Source organism: Zonotrichia leucophrys, chromosome 1 (assembly GCF_028769735.1).
Source record: "Zonotrichia leucophrys gambelii isolate GWCS_2022_RI chromosome 1, RI_Zleu_2.0, whole genome shotgun sequence".
Classification (NCBI taxonomy): Eukaryota; Metazoa; Chordata; class Aves; order Passeriformes; family Passerellidae; genus Zonotrichia; species Zonotrichia leucophrys.
In genome coordinates this window covers 49,562,284-49,585,041 of record NC_088169.1, presented here as the reverse complement: position 1 = coordinate 49,585,041, position 22,758 = coordinate 49,562,284, and the positions used below count along the sequence as shown (strand labels likewise).

Below are 22,758 nucleotides of genomic sequence, written 5' to 3'. Positions count from 1 at the left end.
AGGATTGCCATCCCCGGGAGTGTTCAAGGCCACGTTGGATGGAGCTCTGAGCAAGCTGGTCTAGTGAAATGTGTCCCTGCCCATGGCATGGGGGTTGGAGCTGGATGATCTTTTAGCTCCAACCCAAACCATTCTATGAGTCTGTAAGATATGCAATTCCAAAGAGCCATGAGAAATATTCAAAGGACTTATCTTAGGTTTGACTAAACTTTAGATGTCCAAAATTTAAAGGCAGGGCTCCTACATGAGTAATTCCTGATGAATTTTCCTTTGGGATGTCTTTTATTTGCTTTGAATTTTTAGCTAGATCATGTAGAGACCTCTAAAATGTTCTGGAGGTCACCTGTGTCCCTCAGAAGTTGTTGGAAGCAAGGATACTGAAACAGAACTCATATAAGCACACCCATAATTCACCAGCTTGCTTTTGCTACAATGACAATTGTTTGTTTATGGTAAAGTGAAGTTGCTTTGCACTTTCTAAACTGTTTTTGATATAACAAGTCAATATAGTAATTTTTTTTTTTTTTAATTTTAGAAGAAGGGCCTTCCAAGTGACAGGGTCATTTTTTCTCTCAATTCTGATAGATTTGGCATTCACTGTAACTGGTTTGCAGCTATTCTGCATGTTGATACAAATTTCACTGTTGCACAGCTTCTCTGAAGAGATCCCAGCCCCTTATTCCTAAAGGAAATGTTAATACAGTGTTTACAGGGTGACACATATCCTTCCAGAAAAACAGAGCAACTGGTCTTTTTCCAGTGATCATTCCCAGTCTATCTCCTATAAAGCATTCTGATCAACAGCTTCTTCTTCTGTATTTAACTCCAAATTCCTCTGGGCTAAGCATTACACTTGTTTTGGCACATTATAAATTGGTTTTCACAGTTGACTGCAGTCATCTTCTGTGCCCTAACTCTCAGCTGTTATTGATGAAAGGTCTGAGCGAGGGCTCCTGGCACTGATTAGTGAGCATAGCAATGTGAAAGGAAATGCACCCTGCTACAGAATAAATGCCAATCTTCTCTGAAAAAGTTCCTTTATTCATCCTCAGTTATACTTGACAAAAGCTGATGGACAGGGATTTACAGGGACAGTAAAGCAGCCATAACAGAGGATCGAAATTCAGCTGGGCCCATGATGCTAAACTTTACCCAGTAAAATGACTGATTTGTTTAATATACTCTAGACCAATTCTTTTATTTCAGCATTGGAAGGCCCACTTGGCAATTGGTTGTTTTTTCTTTTCCTATGGTGATATGACCAATTCAAAAATATCCTTATGGTTTTAGCCAGACTTTCTTATCGTATTCTTTTCATATTCCATCATGTCAGAAGAAGAAGCTGTTGACCAGAATGCTTTGTAGGTCAACAGGGAGATCACTGAAGAAGGGACATCAGATGCACCTTGTTTGGTATCACATTTAAGCATATTATATATATATCTTATTATATCATATATTAGAAATAGGGAGTCATCTTGGTAGTTTTTATAATTCTGTTCAGGGCTTTTAATCAAAAACAGATGCAGATCTATTAAAAATATGGTAGATGATTCCTTTAATAAAGCTGCCTCTTGATTGCTCATGATTATGTCGATGATGACAGAGTGACTAAATTCAAAACCTCACTGAGTATCCCTGGATTTCACCTCAAGTGCCTCAACAAGTCTGAACTGGGCATGGTCCTTTATTTTTGTAGTCCATAAAATAACAAAGTATTGGTGCTATTGGTGCTTAGATATTATGTCAACTGTTGGAGTAACTGCAAAGATGGATGATAAAACTCTAGGCAATAGGGAAAGAATGCCTTCAAGAATTAGGGAACATTTGGAACTAGATAGAGGCTCAGGACTTTTACAGTTTAGGGAAGTATTCACTAAATAATGAGAGAGTTGTGGGCTCATACTCTGCTTCCTGAACGTTGAGGTTCAAGAGTTTAGCTGTGGTCTGTTTAAAATTTTGTTTTTCACTCCCACATGTCTAGGATCAACTTCAATTTCACCTCAGCATTAGGGACAGTTTATTTGCATTGATGCTTTCGTCATTGCCTTCAGAATTTTAAATGCAAATATTAAAAATATTTTCATTGCTTTCACTAAAGAATAACATCACTAAATCTTTTTTGTAGATGTGATTCATGTTTCCTAATTGAAACTTTATCTGTATGTTTTCAATATTAAAAAAAACCCCAAGAAATCAGAAAGAACTAGATGTGCTTGAATGTGTGCATCAGATTAATTTATGTTTTGCTTTTTGATGGTAATCTGACTTGTCACCAGATACACCAAAATTTCAAAACCACTATCCGAAATAAGTGAGATTCACAAGAACAGATCACAGAGCAGAACTGAAAAGTATTATGTTATTGCTCTATCTCAAGTGAACTGAGTTAGAAATCAAAGGCAGACTGAAAAGCAAAGCAAAATGTAGACAATTCAATTTCTCTAACTTTTTGATACAGAGCATAAAAGGAAAAAAATCACTCTTTGTGATTACATATTACATTAATTTTTCTACTTTTAAAGATTGCTTTTAGAAGATGTCCGTAGATCTTTCATACATTTAATCAAGGAAGGCATTAATACAATCAGGTAATGCAAACCACACTTGTTCCATAAAGAAGGAACATTTGCTGATATTGATATAGGATCAGAGATATTAAGCTTTTGGAATTTAGCTGACTTCTGTAGCATTTCTCTCACAAGCCTTATATAATTTCCCTCTCTGCTTGTGTCTGAGGGGCATAGGGTTCCAAGATACGGCAAAACAGGAGTCCCCGGCTCAACTGAGCAATACATTTTGCATGCAGCCTGCCTTGACAGCTTTTTTTAAACCTACTTATACTCTTTGCTACTCTTTTATTCTGCTGGACTGTCTTCATTAGTTGTCAGATTTCTAATCCTATTTTACACAGGCAGCTAGAGGCAAAATAGCAGAGAGCAGCAGCAAATTTCATGGCTAACAAGTCTATAGCATGAGGCCCACAGCAGCAAAGATGCACATGAGCTTTTCTAGCATTCAGGGTGGGGCCTTCTTTGGATTCACAGTGCTATTTTGTGCATTTTTCTGCAAAGATGTTGTTAAAGACAGAATAGCTTTTTTTTTTTTTTCAGGAAGTGGTCACTTACAAACAGAAAAGTAAATGAACCAAGAGAATTGTCTTCCATACTTTAACAATAATGAGAAGCATACCTAGGTCTTAATCCAAATCTTAATGTTTCTATTTTATAACAAACTAATTTGTTTTCTTCAGTACTTGAGAGCCTTTTGTACAATATGCAATACAAAATCTTCTGTAGTGCCATTCTAAGTATTTTTATGTAGAATGCCAAAATGTATATTAGTTGTCCTGAGTTAGGTGCTCCTAAAAACTTCCAGCCATATCCTGAGTCTTTATTAAAATATTTCATCCTATTAAATTTGTGAGCAAACTATATATTCTCCTCCTGGCAGGCTGTCTGACCTACCTCATTCTCATCCATTTCAAAAATACTCACCCTAGGCAGAATGTTCACAGGGATTTAATGGCTGTCTCAGAAAATACTGTACTTCGAGGTGGCATCCTTTGGAATGACCTATGAAAAACGTCAACATCTATTCCAAGCCACCTACTGTATTTGAAATATATTCCCCCTAGTTTGTCTAAACTGCTTTGTATAGGAGTTTTATGCTGCTGTTTTCCATCATCACCTATGTTTTAAAAAGTTGTTGACAAATGTAAGAAGCATGAATTCAGTTCAGCCAGCCTTGGACACAAAAATAGTTTATTTTTTCAAGTGAAAATTATACTTGCAACTGGAAATCCTTTTCCACAGGATCCTTTCACCGCATCTGAGACTCTGATATTCAAGGAGCTTTTTAAATGTATGAATATAGTGTAGTCTTTTTCTAATTTAATACTTGTCCTCTCTTTTAGAGGTATTAAAAAAGATGTAAGTTATATTGCTGGTTTTTAACACAGTAACAACTCTCAAATGAAAGCTTACCTGAAATTCTGTTTAGGTTCTGTAATGCAGAGCTACTCCAACTTCCAATGTGAGGCTGGGTTATGTTCTAATATCAACGCTGGTTGATAGTGCTGGGTGCTAATGCTAAAGTAAAAATAGCTTTGTGAACAGAGATGTAAAAAGTCAGCAAAACTATGCCCTGAGCATACAATCAGATAAATTCTGAGTTATGCCCCATGTCCTACAGCTTGTTTTACCTTACATTTTGTCCTGTTTATAAATAACAGCTCTTTAATTTCAGTTGCTAATAACCTGAACTAATCTGAACCAGCAGCTTGCAGTTGTGTATCCCATGACCTCTGCTTTGCACTAAGCCAGCTATCTCAAGGCAAAGAACTTGCAGGACATCAGTCCTGGATACTTGCTGCAGTCATGTCGAAATGTTTCCTGGGGCTGAAAGTTTGAGAAGTGTACAATAAATTACTATCTTCCAAGGCTCTGTTTTACAGAAGTTCTCTTTCATAGGAGCCATAATGTGTAGCTGAACAGGTCAGCCTGCTTGTATTTTTGTGCTGCAATCGGCAGCAGCAACTGTTTCTGTTCACTTATTAGGAGCCTTCACTGTTGTTGTTCTATGAATCAGGCTGTAGATAACAAGGAGTGCACGTGTAGCCTCATCTAGATAGCAAGTAAAATCTTCCTTGCAAGCCAGTCAGTGCACTTTTGGGATACCCAAAGCACTGACAAGAACAGAATAATGTGAGAGGAAGTAACAAAATGCTGTCAGCGACAAAGTCAGGATGATTTAAAGATTACAGAAGGGAACTAACTCATCTATCCTTCGAGTTGCACCAAGGATTAATGTGGGCTAATACAAGCAGGAATAAATATTAAATTATTGGAAATTTCTTTCCCCCTTATTTCCAAACAGGCAGTAGGCCAAGTTTGAACTATTTTAGATAACTGTCATTCTTTTTTTGAAAGCTCTGTGCAAAGTGAACAGAGCAATTTAAGGTAAAGAAATGTGAAGTTATGTGGGAAGAGTGTTAAAATACATGTGAAAACTTAAAACGAACATGTCTTAGAGCCAGAATCTTTCCTGCTCATTTCAAAGGAATTTCTTGCACCCCTTTCGACAGAAAGCTACTACCTAGATGAACAAATATATAGGTGATACAACTTCCCAGGGCTCTAAAATATATTTCTATAGCATTATTCATGCAATTATGTAGTATTTGATACAATAATACTGAGATATTTTAACATTTCTTACAAGGATTAAAACAGAAAGTTCTAGTATTTGGACCTTGTGTGAGCACATTTTATCCACATTGTATTGGAATATTTTTATAGGAAGGCTTCTTCAATTAAGGTATCTAATTCTGAAAGAAGAGCCCACAGGAATTATTAAAATTATTCAATTGAAAATCATACAAAATTGAATAGAATATTTTACATGCACAACATGAGTAACAATTTCAAACATATCTGTATTAGTGAGCAAAATCTCATTGGAAGCACATTGGGATTTAGTTCTGCAAATGCTTACATGCTTTTGACAATCAGACATGGGAGGGTGCAGACACAGTGGCCTGCAGGGCACAGCTTTGCTACTGTCACAGCTTTTCCATTGCTCCATGCTGGGAAAGGCAACAGAAGTCAGCAGAAAGGTTACTGATAACTGTGCTGAGTAAACTGCACATAATCCTGTGATTGCAGGCAGAATGTGAACAGGAGCCTCAAATGTGCTTCCTGTGTTTTGGGTCAATATACAATACTGAGGCTGGCTTATATGTGCAGGTTGCACAGACCATAAAGATCATAACTGAGATTGCTGCAACTTCAAACCTTCAATAGACTTTAGAGGAGACTTGAAGTGAATATTTAAAGTACCTCTAAGAAGAGAAAGACATGGAGGATGCAAGAGACAAGAATAATAACACATATTTACTCAAGCCAGATATATGCACAGCGGGGTTTGGCTTTTTCTTTTTTTTTTTTTTTAATAAAAGTTGCAAAAATATAAGTTAAGTAACTACCTGAGCTCTTATTTACACTTACTATAATTTTAGTGTTGCTAACTTCATATAGTGAGGAAGCAATTTGCCATCCAGTTCAGCAAGGAAAGGATATTTTTGGATAATTGCAAGGCTTCAGCTTCTGAAGGAATACTCTGAAAAGTGGTAGGTTGGTGATAATATAAAAATATTTTCCACAAGTATATAGTTTATTAATGACTGGTATGAAATTCTAGCTAAATGGCCGTTGACTCTATTTGCACTGAACTGTTTAATTCCTAAAAAAATGGAGATCTTGATAATCTTATCAAAGGCAGCCCCAAATCTGACAAATATGACCAAGAGGAAACCTGAAATGGCTAGTTTTATGTTCCATGGAGATGTTGTTTCATGACAGAACAGGTAAGAATGAAAAGTCAGTAAACAAACATATGTAACATTGTTGACTGCCAGGTTATATAACAGGTTCTATAGGAGGTCATATCATCAAAGGCATCATTCTTTCCCCATTGCTTTCTTTTGAGGAGTAAAATTATGATTTTTTTGTAGTGAGCTAATGTTACTAGATGGTAGCTTTTTAGGTAAAGCTGCTGGAAAATTTTCAAGCAGAGGAGTTTACCTTTTGAAAATGCATTTTGACAGAAATTAAGTACTTGACAGAAATGTTAACACCAGTGCAATACTTTGAAGGAAAATAAAGGTACTCAAAGCAACAGTCCATGTTTTGCCATGATACTTCTAAAAGTATAATTCAAAAAGTATAAAATGCATTAGTTTACATTTCTATTTTTAATAGTTTTTTGCATTAATATATTTTTAATATTAGTATATTGAAAAAGGGAAAATAATTAACCAAAAGGATGTAATTCAAGGAAGATTTTTTTTTTCCTTACATCAGATATTAATGATAAATGACATTCTATCCCTGTGAGGAAGGGCAAGAATCAGTGAATGTAACCAGACCTCAGCAACCCTCAGTTCAAACACCACATTTCTTGTGAGAAGGGAGAGTTTACTTGGGAAGGAGCTGGTCAAGATTGCCTACCAAACAGACAAAAGAACTTGTTTGTTTTGTTTTTTTTTTTAATTTAGACAGAAAGACTTAGTCCATAATCACTTTTTAGGTAAGATATGATTCACACCCATATCAGAAGTACTTGGTTGATTGTGCTACTTGGTAAAGATTTTTTCTTGCATCATAGCATGTTTGAGGTCAGACACTCTTTGAAGTTGTCCACAATGCATGTTCAGCAGGAATTATCATTTTGACAATAGCACTAGATATAACCTTTTGTTTCCAAAACATAAATTGGTCTTTTTATTCCAGGAAGAGTATGTGCTTAATGTGCATATGGTGGGCATATTGCTGTATCTATGAATACCTTTGAATTACTAAAATGATTGTCATCAGTTAAATTTTTTCTTTCATAAAGAATGTGTCAATTATAACATTTTTTAAAATGAGTATTTAATTTGATTAATTGACAGCTGGCTATACTAACTGTAATTTGATCTGGGTTTTGTTCTGTCTCTAAAGGAGCCAGGACCTCAGTAACCTCAGCAAAGTGATTCCAAGTTTTTCCACAAGTGACAAAGAGTAAGTGTTCAAAGTTCCTCAGGCCCTACTTTTCTAAGGCAGTGAGTAGTTTGCAACTATGAGAATGTCAGGAAAGGTAAAGTTGCTAACCTGTAAATTGTTTATAGATTAATAAGTAGCATTCCTTATACAGAAAGATGAATACAGTAATCTGGATTAATTCACTGGGATGTGCACAGTCAGCAGAACAAGTACTACCCAAGGCAAGCTTCCATACATGCCTCACATGTTTCCACAATTGAACCATCACTGAAATATTTTGATATGGTTAGAGAAGAGGCAGTAAGCAAAATGTGTAGAACTCGTGGACGGTAAGTGTTGCCCAGCAAGGTGCAACAATGCATTTCAATCAGCAAGGGAAGTGATCCATAGAGAACAGCTTGAACTTTCTTTTTTGAACTGTGTATCAGTTCAACGAGTTTCAAGCTGATTTTCTGGAGGTCTGCAAGCAGCCCTTCAGCACAGAGAAAGGGAAGAACTGGTGGAGTACTGTGCTACTGAGAGCTGTGTAATATTTGTCACATTGAGCACTGATACTCTACAGAAAATTTCAAGAACCATGTTCTAAACAGTAACAGCAGATAAATGTTGCTAACCTGTGATCATCTATTTTACGGTAGACAATCTTACATATACGCACACATAAGCATACATACAGATATACATTTAACACTAAACTCTAAGTTGGGTATCTTTTTTAAAAAAACCTGTTAATTCATAGAGAATTTATTAGGATAGAGTCCAAGGCTTTGAGATACTACTGAATTTTAGTAGTATCCAAAGTGTTAAGCCTATCATGAATTGAAGAGACCAAATGAGGAGTTTCACAGAGCTAACTTGGCCTTCTGTTTTGCTCTCTCCTTCTACCCAAAGAGAACTATGGGGTTTTTCTTACAGTATTTTCAGAAGTCATTCCATTCCTGAATTCATGGAACCATTTTAAAACAGTAAAGAAAACAGAAAAAAAACCTAGCCTCTAATGTAATTGCATTTAGAAATCAAAGGAAAGGTTTCCTTGTGCATAAAATATGCGAGTGGTCAGATACTAACATTTTCAATATAAATACAGACATGAATCAGTGGTTTAATTGTTAACCATGATGACACAGAGACCTAACTTCTTGTCATTCCAGGAGTGAAATTTTGGACATGTGGCCATATATTTAGGTTTTATCTTCAGAAGCTGAAGTTTTTTAGTTTAAATAAAAATTTATTTTTGCAAATAAATTATGCAAACATGGATTAAGCTTCTCGGAATCTGTAAATTAATTCTAAATTCATTGAAACTTCATATTTCTTCTTCACTGTCTTCACTGGCATAAAACAATCTTAAACTATGGAATTAGTACAATTTAAAAAAGCATTTTTATTTTCTTGGATGTACTAGATAATAATTTTTATAAATAAATAAATAGTACAGAACTTTACCTTGCTAGGGGAAAATTACAAACATATTTTTTTGAAGAACACTCATTTTTGCAAAATTTTAACATAAAATTAACTAAAAGTTTACTTTTTTTCTTTTAAATGTGTGCATACATATTTCTTTCTTTTATGACACTTTATCCCTTCCTAGATAGAGGGAATATCTTAACAGTTCTATTTGGGTTTTTTTTTTCAGAGGAAAAAACCTTTCAGATTTGACTGAAAAAAATACTGCTGATCAGAAAAATAAGAGGTAAGCCTGTCATAATCTGCCTCTTATATACTTATAAAATATTTATGGTGGATTGAATATTGGTATTAATAGGTTCTCTTAAGTAAAAACAATTAGATTTTTATTTGTTTTTATATGAGGACAACAGTGACCTTCTTTCAAACTTAAACTGTTTGTCAATGGGTAATATTTTTACTATAGAGCATTTAATATCTGATATGAAAGTAAAATTATATTTTATATACCTGACATATGCTAATACATGAAATTTATTATATTAAATCAGCTTTTTCAGAGCCAGTGATTGGTGAGTTACTGGTATAAATGTGACCACATGGACCTAGAGATTGTACACAAGCCTAGATAACAGCAGTTGGAAGAGAGATTTGGACTGGATATGATAACAAAGCAAGGGACTCGCTTTGATAGCCATTTCCACAGCTCATGGTACTGATGCATGAACTGAATGAAAGGCAGTTACCAAGTGAAAGTGACAGAGCCACAGTCAGTTTGGAAGATGTACGCAGGACCTTCACCGGTAGGGTGGCACCACGATGTGGCACAGTGGCCATGAGCTGAAACATGAGACATTCTGACTGGCTGTGTGGACTGCTGTCCAACACTGGAGCAGCTTGCTTGGACAGGTTGTGCCATCTCTCTCCCTGCAGGTTTTCAAGATCCAACTAGGCAAATATTTGAGCAGCCTGGTCTGGCCTTAGTGCTGTCCCGGCTTTGAGCAGAAGGTTGGACCAAAGAGGTCCTGAAGTCCCTGACTTACAACCTGAATTATCCTTCAATACTATCATGGACTTGACATTTCTGAGCCATTTGTAATTCTTTTGCAGTGTCACATTGGAAAGAAACTGAAAAATATTGAAGCCTGAACAGATAACTTACTTATAGTCAGGAGTCTTACCTGGGAAATGCATACAGTTTTTTTTTTTTTCTTTAACAAAAGTAATTTAGTCCATTGAATATATTTAGATTAAAGAAAATACTTATATTAATTCTGAGGTCTTTCTCACTTTCAGAGATGAGTACCTTGGGGATCACACTGAAGTAAAGTCTACTGATGGCCAAAGTAAAAAGTGGTGAGAATCAATGCATAATTCCCTCTAACGTTTAATGATCAAATATCAAGACTTGTAGCTGTTTAGTAGAACCAGAAAATATGAATTACTATTACAAGCAGACAGAATTTGCCCAGTGTAAGATATCTGTATTATTTCTAAATGTGCCTGATTAATCAAATATAACAATAAAGCTGCATTTATTTTGATAAGCAATGACTCAAACCTATAATCTCTCATGGAGAATGAAAATGACTAGTGAAAAGATCCTCCTTAGTATTTTTGTGCTTATCTAAGTGTTCTGTGAATTCAGCTGCTGGCATCTCAAACCACTATAAGAAAATGCATTCCTAGTATAAAATATATATTTCATTATTTACAAAATCAAGGATTCATTTTGGACAATTAAAGTGAGATTAGTAGTATGTTTTAGGCACCATTCTGCTGGTGTCTTTTTTGAGTCTTCCATTTTGTTGTGTATCTACATGAAGAGGGAGAATGTAGTTATCTGTATAGATAGGCAGTTTTTATATTTTTAATAGAAAATATTTTTATCCCAGTTCCACTGGACAGTCTGACCAGGCACACATGTACTGAGCATCTCCAGTGAATGAGTTTCCCTTTCAGTTCTGGCAGGAGCCTGCCCCATCAGGAGTCGGGCACAAAGGAGGTGCTGCTTCCTGCAGCCCCGCTCTGCATACAAAGCACCACGAGCACTGAGGGAGGGTCGCTCAGCAGAGCCTCTGTCCTTGGCAGGCTCACTGAAATAATCAAGCTGCAGCCCACACATCCAGAGTTAAGGCAGATAATGAGCACGTTGTTCCAGAATATAACCTCTGGCAGAACCAAACAAGAGCAGCCTTTGTCTGAGCTGCTTTGTAAAACATCAGAAACATTATTAGTACTTATTCCTGATATCCCATAATTTGTATGACAAGGTCTATTTTTATGTTTGTTTGCCTGTCATGTTTTGTGGCAGGGAAAACTGCAGGAGGAGGTTTCTCTTGCTTCAATCATAGTCCTGCTTTTTAAAATTAGTCTACGTATCTACGTTTATTTGGTCATTTCTAATTAAAACACAACAGTAGTACATCCAAAAAAGAAAATTTGGAACTAAAAGCCTAAGAATACAACATTATGGAATACAGACAAGAAAATGTGGGATGCTATCAACAACTGAGAATTATTGCACAGTTGAAAACCCCAGTGGGCACTTTGAGGAAACTAGAGTTCAATTAAAGTTGATGAAGTTTCCAATATGAATATATGTGAATATATCAGCATAAAGGAGGACTAAAAATTATTGATCAGTGACTGATTCACCAGCAATGATTTAACCAAAATAAGCAAAATTTATTTTACCTGCTTTTTCTAGTCCAAGCTTCTGCATTAATGACTGTAAGTGTAAATTAAAACTGTGTAGCTGAAGAAGATTTCTAAAAATTGTTTATTTTCTTGTTGTGTGGGTTCTTTTTTATTTTAGGATAATTGAGAAAGCATATGAAAATCCTCCAAGGGCTCAAAATAATCTCCCAGAAATAAAGTACTCCAGTGACAATGAAAGAAAGACCAGGTACTGTGGAAAATTAATTGGGTACTGTAAGGCTAAAGTGCCATTTCTTTAAAATAATTCAGAAAAAGGTTTTTTCATAAATAATTCATAAAAAGCAGGAAATTCTAAGAATTCTTAGAAGGCTCTCATTGGTTTCTGGAATCATGGCAGCCCCTCTCCAAATCTGCTTCCAGGATCCCAGGCACAGAAGGTCACAAATCCTAACTCAAGTGCAGAGTGAGGAGAACAAGACACACCCTATGTAGCTCTAGAGAGAGAGCTGAAACATAAAATTTATGAGGGCAGCTAAGCCAGAATTCTTATCTAATCAATAGAGGAAAGGCATTTCTTGAATGCTCTTATTTCTTATGAACTTGTTCCTTTATGAGACTGTAAGGAAGATATTACCTCTTCCCTTAAAGTGCCCTTTTAACTTCCTACACCTACATGGGATGAATCTGAACCCACAGAGCATCAACCCAACCCAATGCCACTGACACCGTGGCATGGGATTCTGACTTTCTGACCAAGAACAAACTATTTAAAAAAAAAAATTTCTCTTGTAGTATTCCTGCACTAGCTGGATTCTGCCTCTACAAATCTACATACTGCAAACCTGACTGGAAAATGTGACATAGGGGTATTTAATAGAACTAGCTGGATACCATGTCTATTGGTATCAGGAAATAATTGAAATAAAAGGAAATGTTATCTTGTTCTTCACGGTCAAAATTATTTTCACAAAATATGACAACAAAAAGTATAATATATATAGCTCTTGAGTGAAAGACCTTTTTTGGATTAAGAGAACCTCTCTTCAGTATCAATCTACCTATCTATATGGATTAATTATTTTTGTAGGAAGAATTGTTTGAAGACACAACCAATAGGTTTGTATTGCTGTATAATAGTTGCAAACTGCCTGGGCCAGGGTTGATGACTCAGCAGGGAGAGGAGAAATCTATTGAGTCTTGCTGACAGGGAAAGTAAAAGATCACAGTCTGATACTTAATAGGAATTATGGTCAATGGCCCCATCCTTAACCTTATGCACACCTGATCCTTGCTGTAGATATGAGTGGGCACAGGATCTTTAATCCTTCATATTCTTACATCTGCAGTTGGAATAGAGTTGAAATCTGTGTATTCTGAAAATTCTGAATAACCTTGAAGGACAGACCCATAAATTGGCTGAGAATAAAAGCAAAGGCAAACAGCCTACAATGTAAGATTAAAAATTAATATCCAACGGAAAAATTAATTAGCATTTTTCAGAATTTTGTGCACATAACGGCTTTGAGTTGTAATATTCTGATTATCTTTGAAAGTTAAAATAGAGATCAGTAATAGAAGAATGACAGGGCAAAGAATGTGCTGCAATATGCAATGTTACCTTACACTTGATAGACTTTATGCCCTCTACCTGAATTTCTAATCCCATTTTAATTCATGAAAACTTATTAAATGAATGGTCTTTGTAAGTTATTCTTTCAGGTTTTATGCCATAGGTTCTACACACTATTTTTTGTTGAGTAGTTTGCTTTATGAACAAGTCACACCACAGCAAATAAAGGAGCGACTGATATGAACTGAAAGAAGGGACGTGATCACACGCACAATTCTCAGGCTACACTGGGACTCAGTTTTCACTTGGTGTCTCATCAAGCTGTCAGACTATGCATTTATTTAAATGTTCTGAGTTTCCTTACACTTTCAGTTGACAAGGTTAGAAACTGATGCTTTGAAAATATTTTTGCTGTAGCTTCAGTGTTTTTTGTTTTACACACTCCAGTTGAGGTTTCCTACCTAAGCTGTGATTATATATCTTTTTGTGTATTTCAACCATGACAGAGTTAGTAAAATCCAAGGGTTGCTGGTCTCTACACTAGGACACAATTTCCTGTAAGATAATGTTACTTTCAGGCATGCAGCATGTAAATACCCATATTATGTTGAGTGTGCAATGCACAGTACTCACTTTCCCCAAGATTACACAGTTAAATAAAAGTGGAATGGAAGATTTGGGAAAAAATAAGCTTAACAACAAAAATAACAAACATAGACTCATACTTTACAGGAACAAATAAATCATATTCCTTTGCCACTTTTCACTGTAACAAGAAACTTTAGGCAACTGCACTATCAATATGTTGCACCCTGTGACATGTGTTGTGCTCATTCTTGGTCAAGAGAATTTCTCAGTCAGAGAAACCCTTTCAAAAGGTGATCACTTAACTTAGTTTGCATTCCTACTTAGTAAGCTTACTTTCATCTCAACGGAAATGTAAATGGAGGTCTAGGTGTTCATGTGAAGAGATAATTCCTCTGTGGTGAGCAAACCCAGGTTTGTTACATTCTGATTAAATAACAAGCCCATTGTTATTTCTATGTTATATTCTATGAAATATAAATAAAACATTTATCATTTCAGCTTATCAGTAACTGCAATTTAAATACATTTCTGGTGCCGCACAGAAATCAAATAAAATATATGTACTTTACAAAACACAGGTATGTAGAAAAGAGTATCTGAGCTTCATAACACCTTACACACGCATGTTATCAATCTGTTGTATTTCCTGGAAAAAAAAAATCAACATTTGGTAAATACACATGATTATAAACAATTGCTCCTAATGTTGCAGAGCATTATTCAGGAGTGATATTAAACCTGTAATAATTACTATATGCCTTCAGAATTTATGGAGAATAGGATAAATAAATCAATTCAGAAATCTTCAAAACACATATGGCAAGATAACTTCTTCAACTGTCACATACATGTTCATCCCTTCCATGGAAACAAAACTGACATTTAAGTAACTTGGAAATGGGAGTGTTAAAAATGGAAGATTTTATTCCCTGATAATTAAATTCAGTATATTCCTTTCTACTCTGATATAAGGAACAATACACAATTGTAGTGAACACAAATCATACACTGAAAAGCCTGTATTATAAAGACTCTCACTCTAATTCTACAGACATATTATAATTTTGTTTGGCTGTTTGACAGCTCTTCGAGGACAAGTGAAAGAAGAGGAGGAAAATGAAAAAATGTAGTCTGTCACCATTTTCTGATATGTATCATTTAGGCTGAGATATCAGCACAGGAAACCCAATACTGTTATGTAAACTTTGCTCATGAGCAAATGCCCATGAAGAACTTTGCAATGGGCTCATGGATTTAATTTTGAAGAATCATTCAAAAATAGAACACAGTCTAAGGACACTATATTACAAATATTACTATATTACTAATTTGCACTTTTTATTTGATATATTATTCTTGATTGTTGTGAAAAAAACATAAAAAGAATTCATCATCAAGTATGTTTTTTACAAGCATTTTGTCTTGTTTATTTTGCATATTATCATCAATGTAGTGAAGCCTTTAAAAAATGTAGTACTGTTTAGTGATAGCTATGTACTCTTTGCTTCACAGCAAATCATCACTTGGTGGCTATGAAAAAAATATAACTGGAAATACCATCAAAACTGTTTATTCTACTTCTGATCGGTAAGTACACATTAATAACATCGTAGAGTAGCAAAGGACACAGACATTTACATAAGCATTCAAGTTTTCAGACAAAAGAGAGCCCTGGAAGTCACCATCATGAGACAGCTTTTCACACAAAGCTCTCTTTCAGTGAAATCTTGCCATCAAATCATTACCACAGCTCAGCAGCCTAATATTATGTTAGGCTTGTCACAGCTGACATTTGAAAATATCTATAGAAACAAGAGCCAATGCCTTAAGTGACAGAGTTGGCTTTGTGATTCTGTAGGTTTCTATCTCAGGCAGCCACTTACTCTGCAAAATTTCCTTCCTTTGTGAGAATGGTAATGATCAAATTTATGTACAAGCATGGAGGAAGAGGTCCATGTGACAGTGCTGTGATATTTAAAAACTATCTTTTTACATCACCAAGACATTCCCAAATATAAGCAGGATAGTTGCTCAACCTGTAATAACTTACCTCATGGGCAAAAAGAAGTTAAAAGTGCCCACAATTTTCAATTCCATTTGGACACCCCTACTACCTGGAAATACCTAATCAGAAAAACTTGTATCCTTTCCAACATAAGGATAAGGAACTCTGGGGATGATTAAATATTAGTACAGCAGTTTGTCACTGACAGCCAAGGAGCAAGAGCCATTGATTTAGTAATGCTAAAACAACACCAACAGTTGTATCTAGACAAAGTACAGAGTGATGTCACGTAGGAGCGCAGCAAGAGCTGAGAAAAATTTTTAAAATGTTATTGTCATGAATACCCTGTAGGCTGTTCATACATTAATTTGCCGTAATTTCCAAGAAGGTATGAGTTCTGTCTGCAGTGCAGAAATTCAAAAGTGTTTTCAGGCACCTCTGCATCACAGAGAATTCCGTGAACCAGACTGATCAAATTATGGCACTTTGAATTCAACTACCAGTTTACTTTTGAGATTAAAACATTAAAATCATTCCCCTCCACCTTATCCCTGTTTAGTATACACATTCCCAAACATTCAGCAACTTAATTCAGTTTACCAGAGAAGACCATTCTATCTACCAAGGTATTTTTTTTTACTTGACAATTATGCTCAGCAATTTGCCCATCACAGGAGCACATGTATAACACCTGTCAACAGGAATGGAGAGAATACACAAATGACATTTTCCCATTATGGCCATCGTACAGTATACAAATGTCTTTCCCACACAGTGTACTAACTTTATCAATTTTCTGCTTGAGATTTCAATGGCAGCTCTTTTTCTGACAGCTGATGTTATATTATATACACAGGAGTATAATTGGAAAAGATATATGTACATACTGCAGGAAGCCCTTGGGCATAGATGCCAAAATGATCTTAGATGCCTTGCAAATTCACTGTCATTCGACTTGCTTCAAGGTAAGAAGATTTCACCTGCTATCAAGAAATGAAATTTGATTGTAATACCTGCATTATAGTATGCATACAATAAGAGATTATTTAGGCCTTAGGCCTTCTCCACCTGTGAGAATAAGAAGTCTTGAGACTGGAGGAGATGATTAACGTAGGAAATACTAATCTCTCTGCCTCTCTTCCCTACACAATCCCTTTCTTTTTCTTTCTATCTCCCTCTCTCCTTCTCCCTCTACTCTCCTCCCTTGCAACCATAAGTAGGATAAAGGATGCAGCTGAATGTATTCTTAAAGTCCTACACATTTATAAGCCTTCACTTCACGTCTGATACAGTGAATTATATCAACTTACATTTTCTTCATGTTGTAAAATTTCATTCAGTTTTTATGAAGCTTTTTAGTTGCTCTGGATTGACATCTAAAACAATCTTAATTATTAAGAAGTAGGTAATTTTTTCTTATTTCCATTAAGAATGAAAGCACAGAAGAAATTTCTCTTTCGTTTGTAATTCCAAACCCTAAGCCTCAGCCTAAAATTCACTCAAACTTTTCTCAGGGTATGCCTGGCAGTGCTCAGTCCCATAGTCTGTTTTCTTTCTGCTTCATTTGTCTTATTTCTGCTTGCATCTACACACAGAGTTTGTTGTTCTAACAAACAATACTCAGCAAAGTCACTGCATTAGCATAGCTCATATTTCTGCCCAGTCCTGCACAGCTTTTCCTTCTGCTTCTGACAGCAGTCCCTATTTACTACAGGAAAAGTAACACAAATCAGAATACAGCAGTAAGGTTACACTTCACATGTATGAAGCTTCATGTGCTTTTTGTTTACTGTGGACATTTTGAGCTCTCTGAGCACCAGAAAGGCATTTTCTTCCATGGGAACTATTATGTAATATGTCCTCAATACTGTTATTGCAAGTAAATATTAGTTCTGGTCTGCTTCCACTCTTTTTAGACAGATCAACCCACATAAAGAAGAATGGGCTTTTCATTAGGAGTATTTATAGGTTGGTAGTGGCTATATTATCTGTTAAATACATATGTTTATTTTTTAAACTAATTTTTTTTGTTACCTATTATTAAATAGGGACCTGTGTGGCCAGGAATATTCAGTTTAATTTTTGTTTAACTACAAACTTATGAAAGCATTGGCAAAAAAAATAACAATTGATGTAGGTCTGTGGTTCATGCTTGTAGGTATATATTTAGCTAAGTAGTGCAATTTATTATAATTTATATTCATTTAGTTCCTAACAAATACCCTGTATCCATTAAAGATTTGCACATAGCTGACAGCAGTACATCATCTTTATTTCCTTGTTAAGGTATATACCAAAAGCCCATTAATTAAATAACCCAAATTTTAGAATTTTTTTTCTCTGTGTGAAAATTCTAACCAATATTGGTGATCAGAGCTTTGAACACATGTCCACCCTTTTACTGATTTAAACAAAGAAATATAAAATCAGTGAAGACAGCAGACTGTTTTAACAGCACCTTAATACTAATGCTGATTTTCACTTATCAGTGGATAAAATATGCAAAGAACCCAGAATTTACTATTCTTTCATTGGATTTAAATAAATAAATAAAATTATCTGGGTATCATGATCCTAGTCTCTGTATCAAATTACCAAGCTTCTTGATCCACTGTAGGCTTTACCTGTGATCTTGGTAAGTCAGCCTCAGTGTGTATGTGTGCATTCTCATATGTGAAACATGGGAAAAGTTTCACTTCTCTATCTCAAAAAATTAACTTTTTTGAGATGTTTGTGAAAGCAGTGTCCAGATACTGCAAGAATGGGAAACATAGTTAACTGTTAAGATAAAGCGTCATGAGATATTTTGAAATAAGCAGATCTAGATTCTTTAAGATCTACTCTGAGTTAGATGATTATGTGTGATCATTCTCCCTTTATTCAGTGAAGAAGGAAAAGAATCTCAAAATGGTGTTCCATCTTATTGCAGGATAAACACCTAAGCTAAGACAGAGAAAGTAAAAGTACCTTTTGGAAATATCTGGAGGAGGGACAGGGTTGTTGAGTGTAATGAGTACCTAGGCAACCAGTTGAGACACTGGTATCTGATTTTTAGACATCTAAAAGTGACATACTCAGATATCTAACTTCTTGTTTTCTAAAACTACGCTCTCAGAGTTCATTTTTATATTGCAGTACTAATAACTCCTATTCTAGTCTGGGGTTGTTTGTTTCCTAAAGGAAAACATGCTGGGTAAGAGTATTAGAGAAATGTTTCATTTTAATTTTTCTTCATTCTTTGACTTGTGTGTTGAAGTGTGAAGTATGTAAGAGACCTCTGGAAGATCTAAAAGCAGGAGACAGCATTTGGATTTACAAACAAACTGTGCACTGTGAGCCTTGTTATTCCAAAGTTAAAGGTAAGGCACAAGATGTACAATACTGAAGATGGGAAAAACCATTTAGTGAACTTCATTCAAAAGACTTCAATATATGACAACATAGCTGTTGCTTTTGACCATTTGTGTGTACTTAAGCCTTTCCAAGGCATCTACTTCAGTAAGTCTGGGTTCCTAAGATGATATCCCACCCCAGGTTCCAGACACAATTATTCTGTATCTGTGAGGGAGATCTTGGTCGCACTGCAAGTTCATCTCTTCAAGTCTCTCTCTAGAGTTGTACCTGTGCAATCAATAGAGACCCCTAGAGGGAAGCAACGGCATCTTGCCCTGGAAGTGAAAATAAATTACAAGGCCATCTGAGAATCAGATTGTTCTACTGAAACAAGCCAGGGTGCAGAGGTATTTTTACCTAGTGGAGTAATTGTGATGAGAAAAGATACAAAATCTAAGAAATCATAATGAAGATATTACATGTGATTGTGATTCTTACCTTTGTGAGGAGCAAAGTGAGTAAAAAAATGTGCAAGGCAGGGACAAATAAATGTTTTGTTTTATTAATTTTTCTAGAAGTTGCTAGATTTTAAGTCTTCTCTCTTCATGGCAATTATTATTTCACAATACTATAAGTCAGCACCTCTGAACCAAATTAATAAACAGAAACGTAGATGAAATACTCTGACAAGATGGTTTTCAACTATGTAATTCTGAGATAACATCATCTTAACTAAATATTAAAAACTTGTTTTCTTAGAATACTTTTGTTAACTCATTGCAAAATCTGATGGGAATGGGGAATTTTGCAACTAATCAGATCAGAAAATTAATAAAGCATAGTAATATAGTTATAAAACTGTATAAAGACATAGCAAGGATCTCTATATTAAACACAATAAATTGGCATGTCCTATTTCATCAAGTTACAAGACAAACAGACAGACTTCAGTAGACATTCTAAAAAAAGAAAAAAAATGTGAAGTTTCCTTTTAGGACACTTAGAGCATAATGATTTGTTTGGCATCTCTGACCAATCTTTTCTCTTTTGCAGAAAAATGGATCTACTAATTTTGACACACAGAACATATGATGAAGAAATTACTAATGTTAAGATAACTGTATTGGCCTGTTAAGTCAAAACACTGTGGGAAGTTATTCATTTTTACTGCTGAGAATTCTCTGAACAAAGTCCTACTGCATGGTTATTAAAAGAATTATCTTAATGAGAATTTAGATGCATTTTCATGCACACATTGCAGGAAGCAAAACAAGATATTGGTCAGTATATATATCAGATCTGTGAAGCTACTAAATTTTAAGTCAAATCAATTGTAATTTATTGAAATTTTCTGAATACCAGGACATTCCTACATATTTGTTTTGAAGGGGCTGTATTCTCTTTTACTCCAATATAAAGACCTGTTTGCTTAATATAGCATGAATGGGATTTTCCTTATCAAGATTAGCCATTTAGAAGTCATTCAGTTTAAATGACTGTTTTTCATGCAGGGGGAAGTAGGTTCATATCGCACCTACAAGGGGAGACATCAAACTCCAGAGAAAGGTTCTTCCTAAATAACTTGAACAATAAGTTTGAGATGGAACAACTAATTTTTGGAAAATGCATCTCTACTACTGCAGAAGGAATCTGGACAAAAATTGCTAGAGGGTTTTAAGAACTACCCCACTCCATGTTTGCAATTCTGGTAACTATTTAATCACCATTTTTTAAGAAGTGCACACTTAATAGTTGCCATGAAATAATCAAACACCTACTTTGCATGACAGTATGTTGTATTTATCTTTCCTACTTTTATTAAACTGACTTATCGAAAAACTTTGGATCGATTCATCTTGCCTAAATTTATACATCTACAGTGTAGATTTCTGTTTCTGAGTTACTTGATTTATTCTATCCCATAGAGAGAAGCAGACATTTGTAGGAAGCAGTTCAATTGGTCAGATTGCAAACATCTATTTTACTGCGACATTAATCAATGTACATCTTTACTTCCATGGTTTGCAAAGGAACCTGGAATGAACAGCTCAGATTTCTACACATCTACACTATGTCAGTCACACTCCTTCCTTTGAAACTTTTTCCTTTGTGAAACCTTTTTTTTTTTCCTTTTGGAGAGAATATAACAATTGAAACAGAATATAACTGAAGAAGAATTCATGCTTTCTTATAATATGTTGTCTGAAATAATCAATAGTTCAGTAGCTTACTGGACAGACAAAGGTATTGACTACTAGTCTTTGTCATGAGATGCTTTAGATTATGGTTTATTCAGAACGGATTTTTCTTCCTTACATCTCAATTTAAGTGGACTTCCTGGATGTGACAGAGTTAGTGTTTGAAGGCTGCTGGACCTAGGCAAGAGCTTAAAAGCATGCTAAGTATTAAAGCCATAGGTTAATAATAGACTGGTGAGTAGCTGTCCCAGTCAAACTCTCTCCTTGACTGCACATTTCATAGGGGAGGCAGGAGGTATGGATGTCTGTGTAATTTAAAGCACTGGGCCTGCAGCTGAGTAAGTATGTTGTCTGGCTTAAAGGATGTTCAGACTGATTATGCAATGGAGACATGAGACAGCAGATTTTTTTTGTTAATTTTATTAATATCTTATTAATTAATGTCATTAACTCTAATAAATCTTTAGTTATTGATATTTTTTCTGGTGTGTGTCTCTTGCTGATGACATGTCCTAGTGAAACAATAATTATTAAAACTCTGTGCTTTACCAGTAAAAAATGGTTCAACAGGGTGAAAAAAGTACTGGCAAAATTTTAATGTCACAAATTTGGTCCTGTTGAGAGACCAAAACTTATTGCTAAAGCCCAGTTACAATGGAAGATATTAGACATTCATTTGAGCCAGCACATTAGAATCTAGGACTTCTTAGTGTTTGAGGGGATGAGAGATTTCAGCTCACTCCCCCAGAGACCAGGAGCTATGGATGAAAATATCTGCTACTTAAATGCTCACTGACAGAGAAGTAGCAATAAGAAACAATAAATAATAATTCTGTGCTCATTAAGTCATCCTCACTGAACAGCCTTGGTAATTTTGCCATGTGTTTTTTTTGTTATTTTTTATTATATGTTGTAAGTTGGCTAAGAAGAAACACCAGGTTTGTGATTTACCATATCTGGCAGAGCAGTACTCATTAAGAAAAATCATATTAACATCTCAATACCAATGTATCAAAACTTAAATGTTTTTTGTCCTTTTTGCATATCATTAGCCTGTAGTGTTTCATTTCCCTTTGACTAGTCCTTCCATGAAACAATCCAAATGAAGAGTTTGCTGGCAGCTGTTTTAATGAATGTGTTATCTTCAATAATGCATTAAATTAGACTGAAAAGCTGTATTGAGAGATGATGTACTAAATTATGTGGAGGTTTGTGATTCATCAGGCCCATTTTTTCAGTGTGTAATGGATACTTTATTTTACAAAGCTGGGGCATTGCTCTACGGGGAGAGGAATCAAGCAATCAGAGGAAAGGAGTGAAATAATGTATATAATGCATATTGATGCATTTAAATATGTAGATTGCTTCAAAACTACTGATACTTACAAGAACAAGGAATGTCATAAGAACATCTTTGCAGTGTTAATATATTCTGTTGTATCCTGTGTA

General features: G+C 35.2%; 1 protein-coding gene across 5 annotated transcripts in view; it reads left to right on the top strand.

Moving 5' to 3' along the window:
• Nucleotides 1-21,699, top strand: part of SCEL (sciellin) — a 69,286-nt gene extending 47,587 nt beyond the window's left edge. For all 5 annotated transcript variants that reach the window (XM_064721479.1, XM_064721723.1, XM_064721558.1 and 2 more), the window contains 8 exons: nucleotides 7,503-7,562; nucleotides 9,184-9,240; nucleotides 10,251-10,310; nucleotides 11,773-11,862; nucleotides 15,286-15,360; nucleotides 16,635-16,743; nucleotides 19,035-19,137; nucleotides 20,165-21,699. In XM_064721479.1, coding sequence (XP_064577549.1) covers nucleotides 7,503-7,562; nucleotides 9,184-9,240; nucleotides 10,251-10,310; nucleotides 11,773-11,862; nucleotides 15,286-15,360; nucleotides 16,635-16,743; nucleotides 19,035-19,137; nucleotides 20,165-20,181 — 571 coding nt within the window. In that variant the 3' untranslated portion in view covers nucleotides 20,182-21,699. The remainder of the gene's footprint in view (nucleotides 1-7,502; nucleotides 7,563-9,183; nucleotides 9,241-10,250; nucleotides 10,311-11,772; nucleotides 11,863-15,285; nucleotides 15,361-16,634; nucleotides 16,744-19,034; nucleotides 19,138-20,164) is intronic.
• Nucleotides 21,700-22,758: the final 1,059 nt, after the last annotated feature.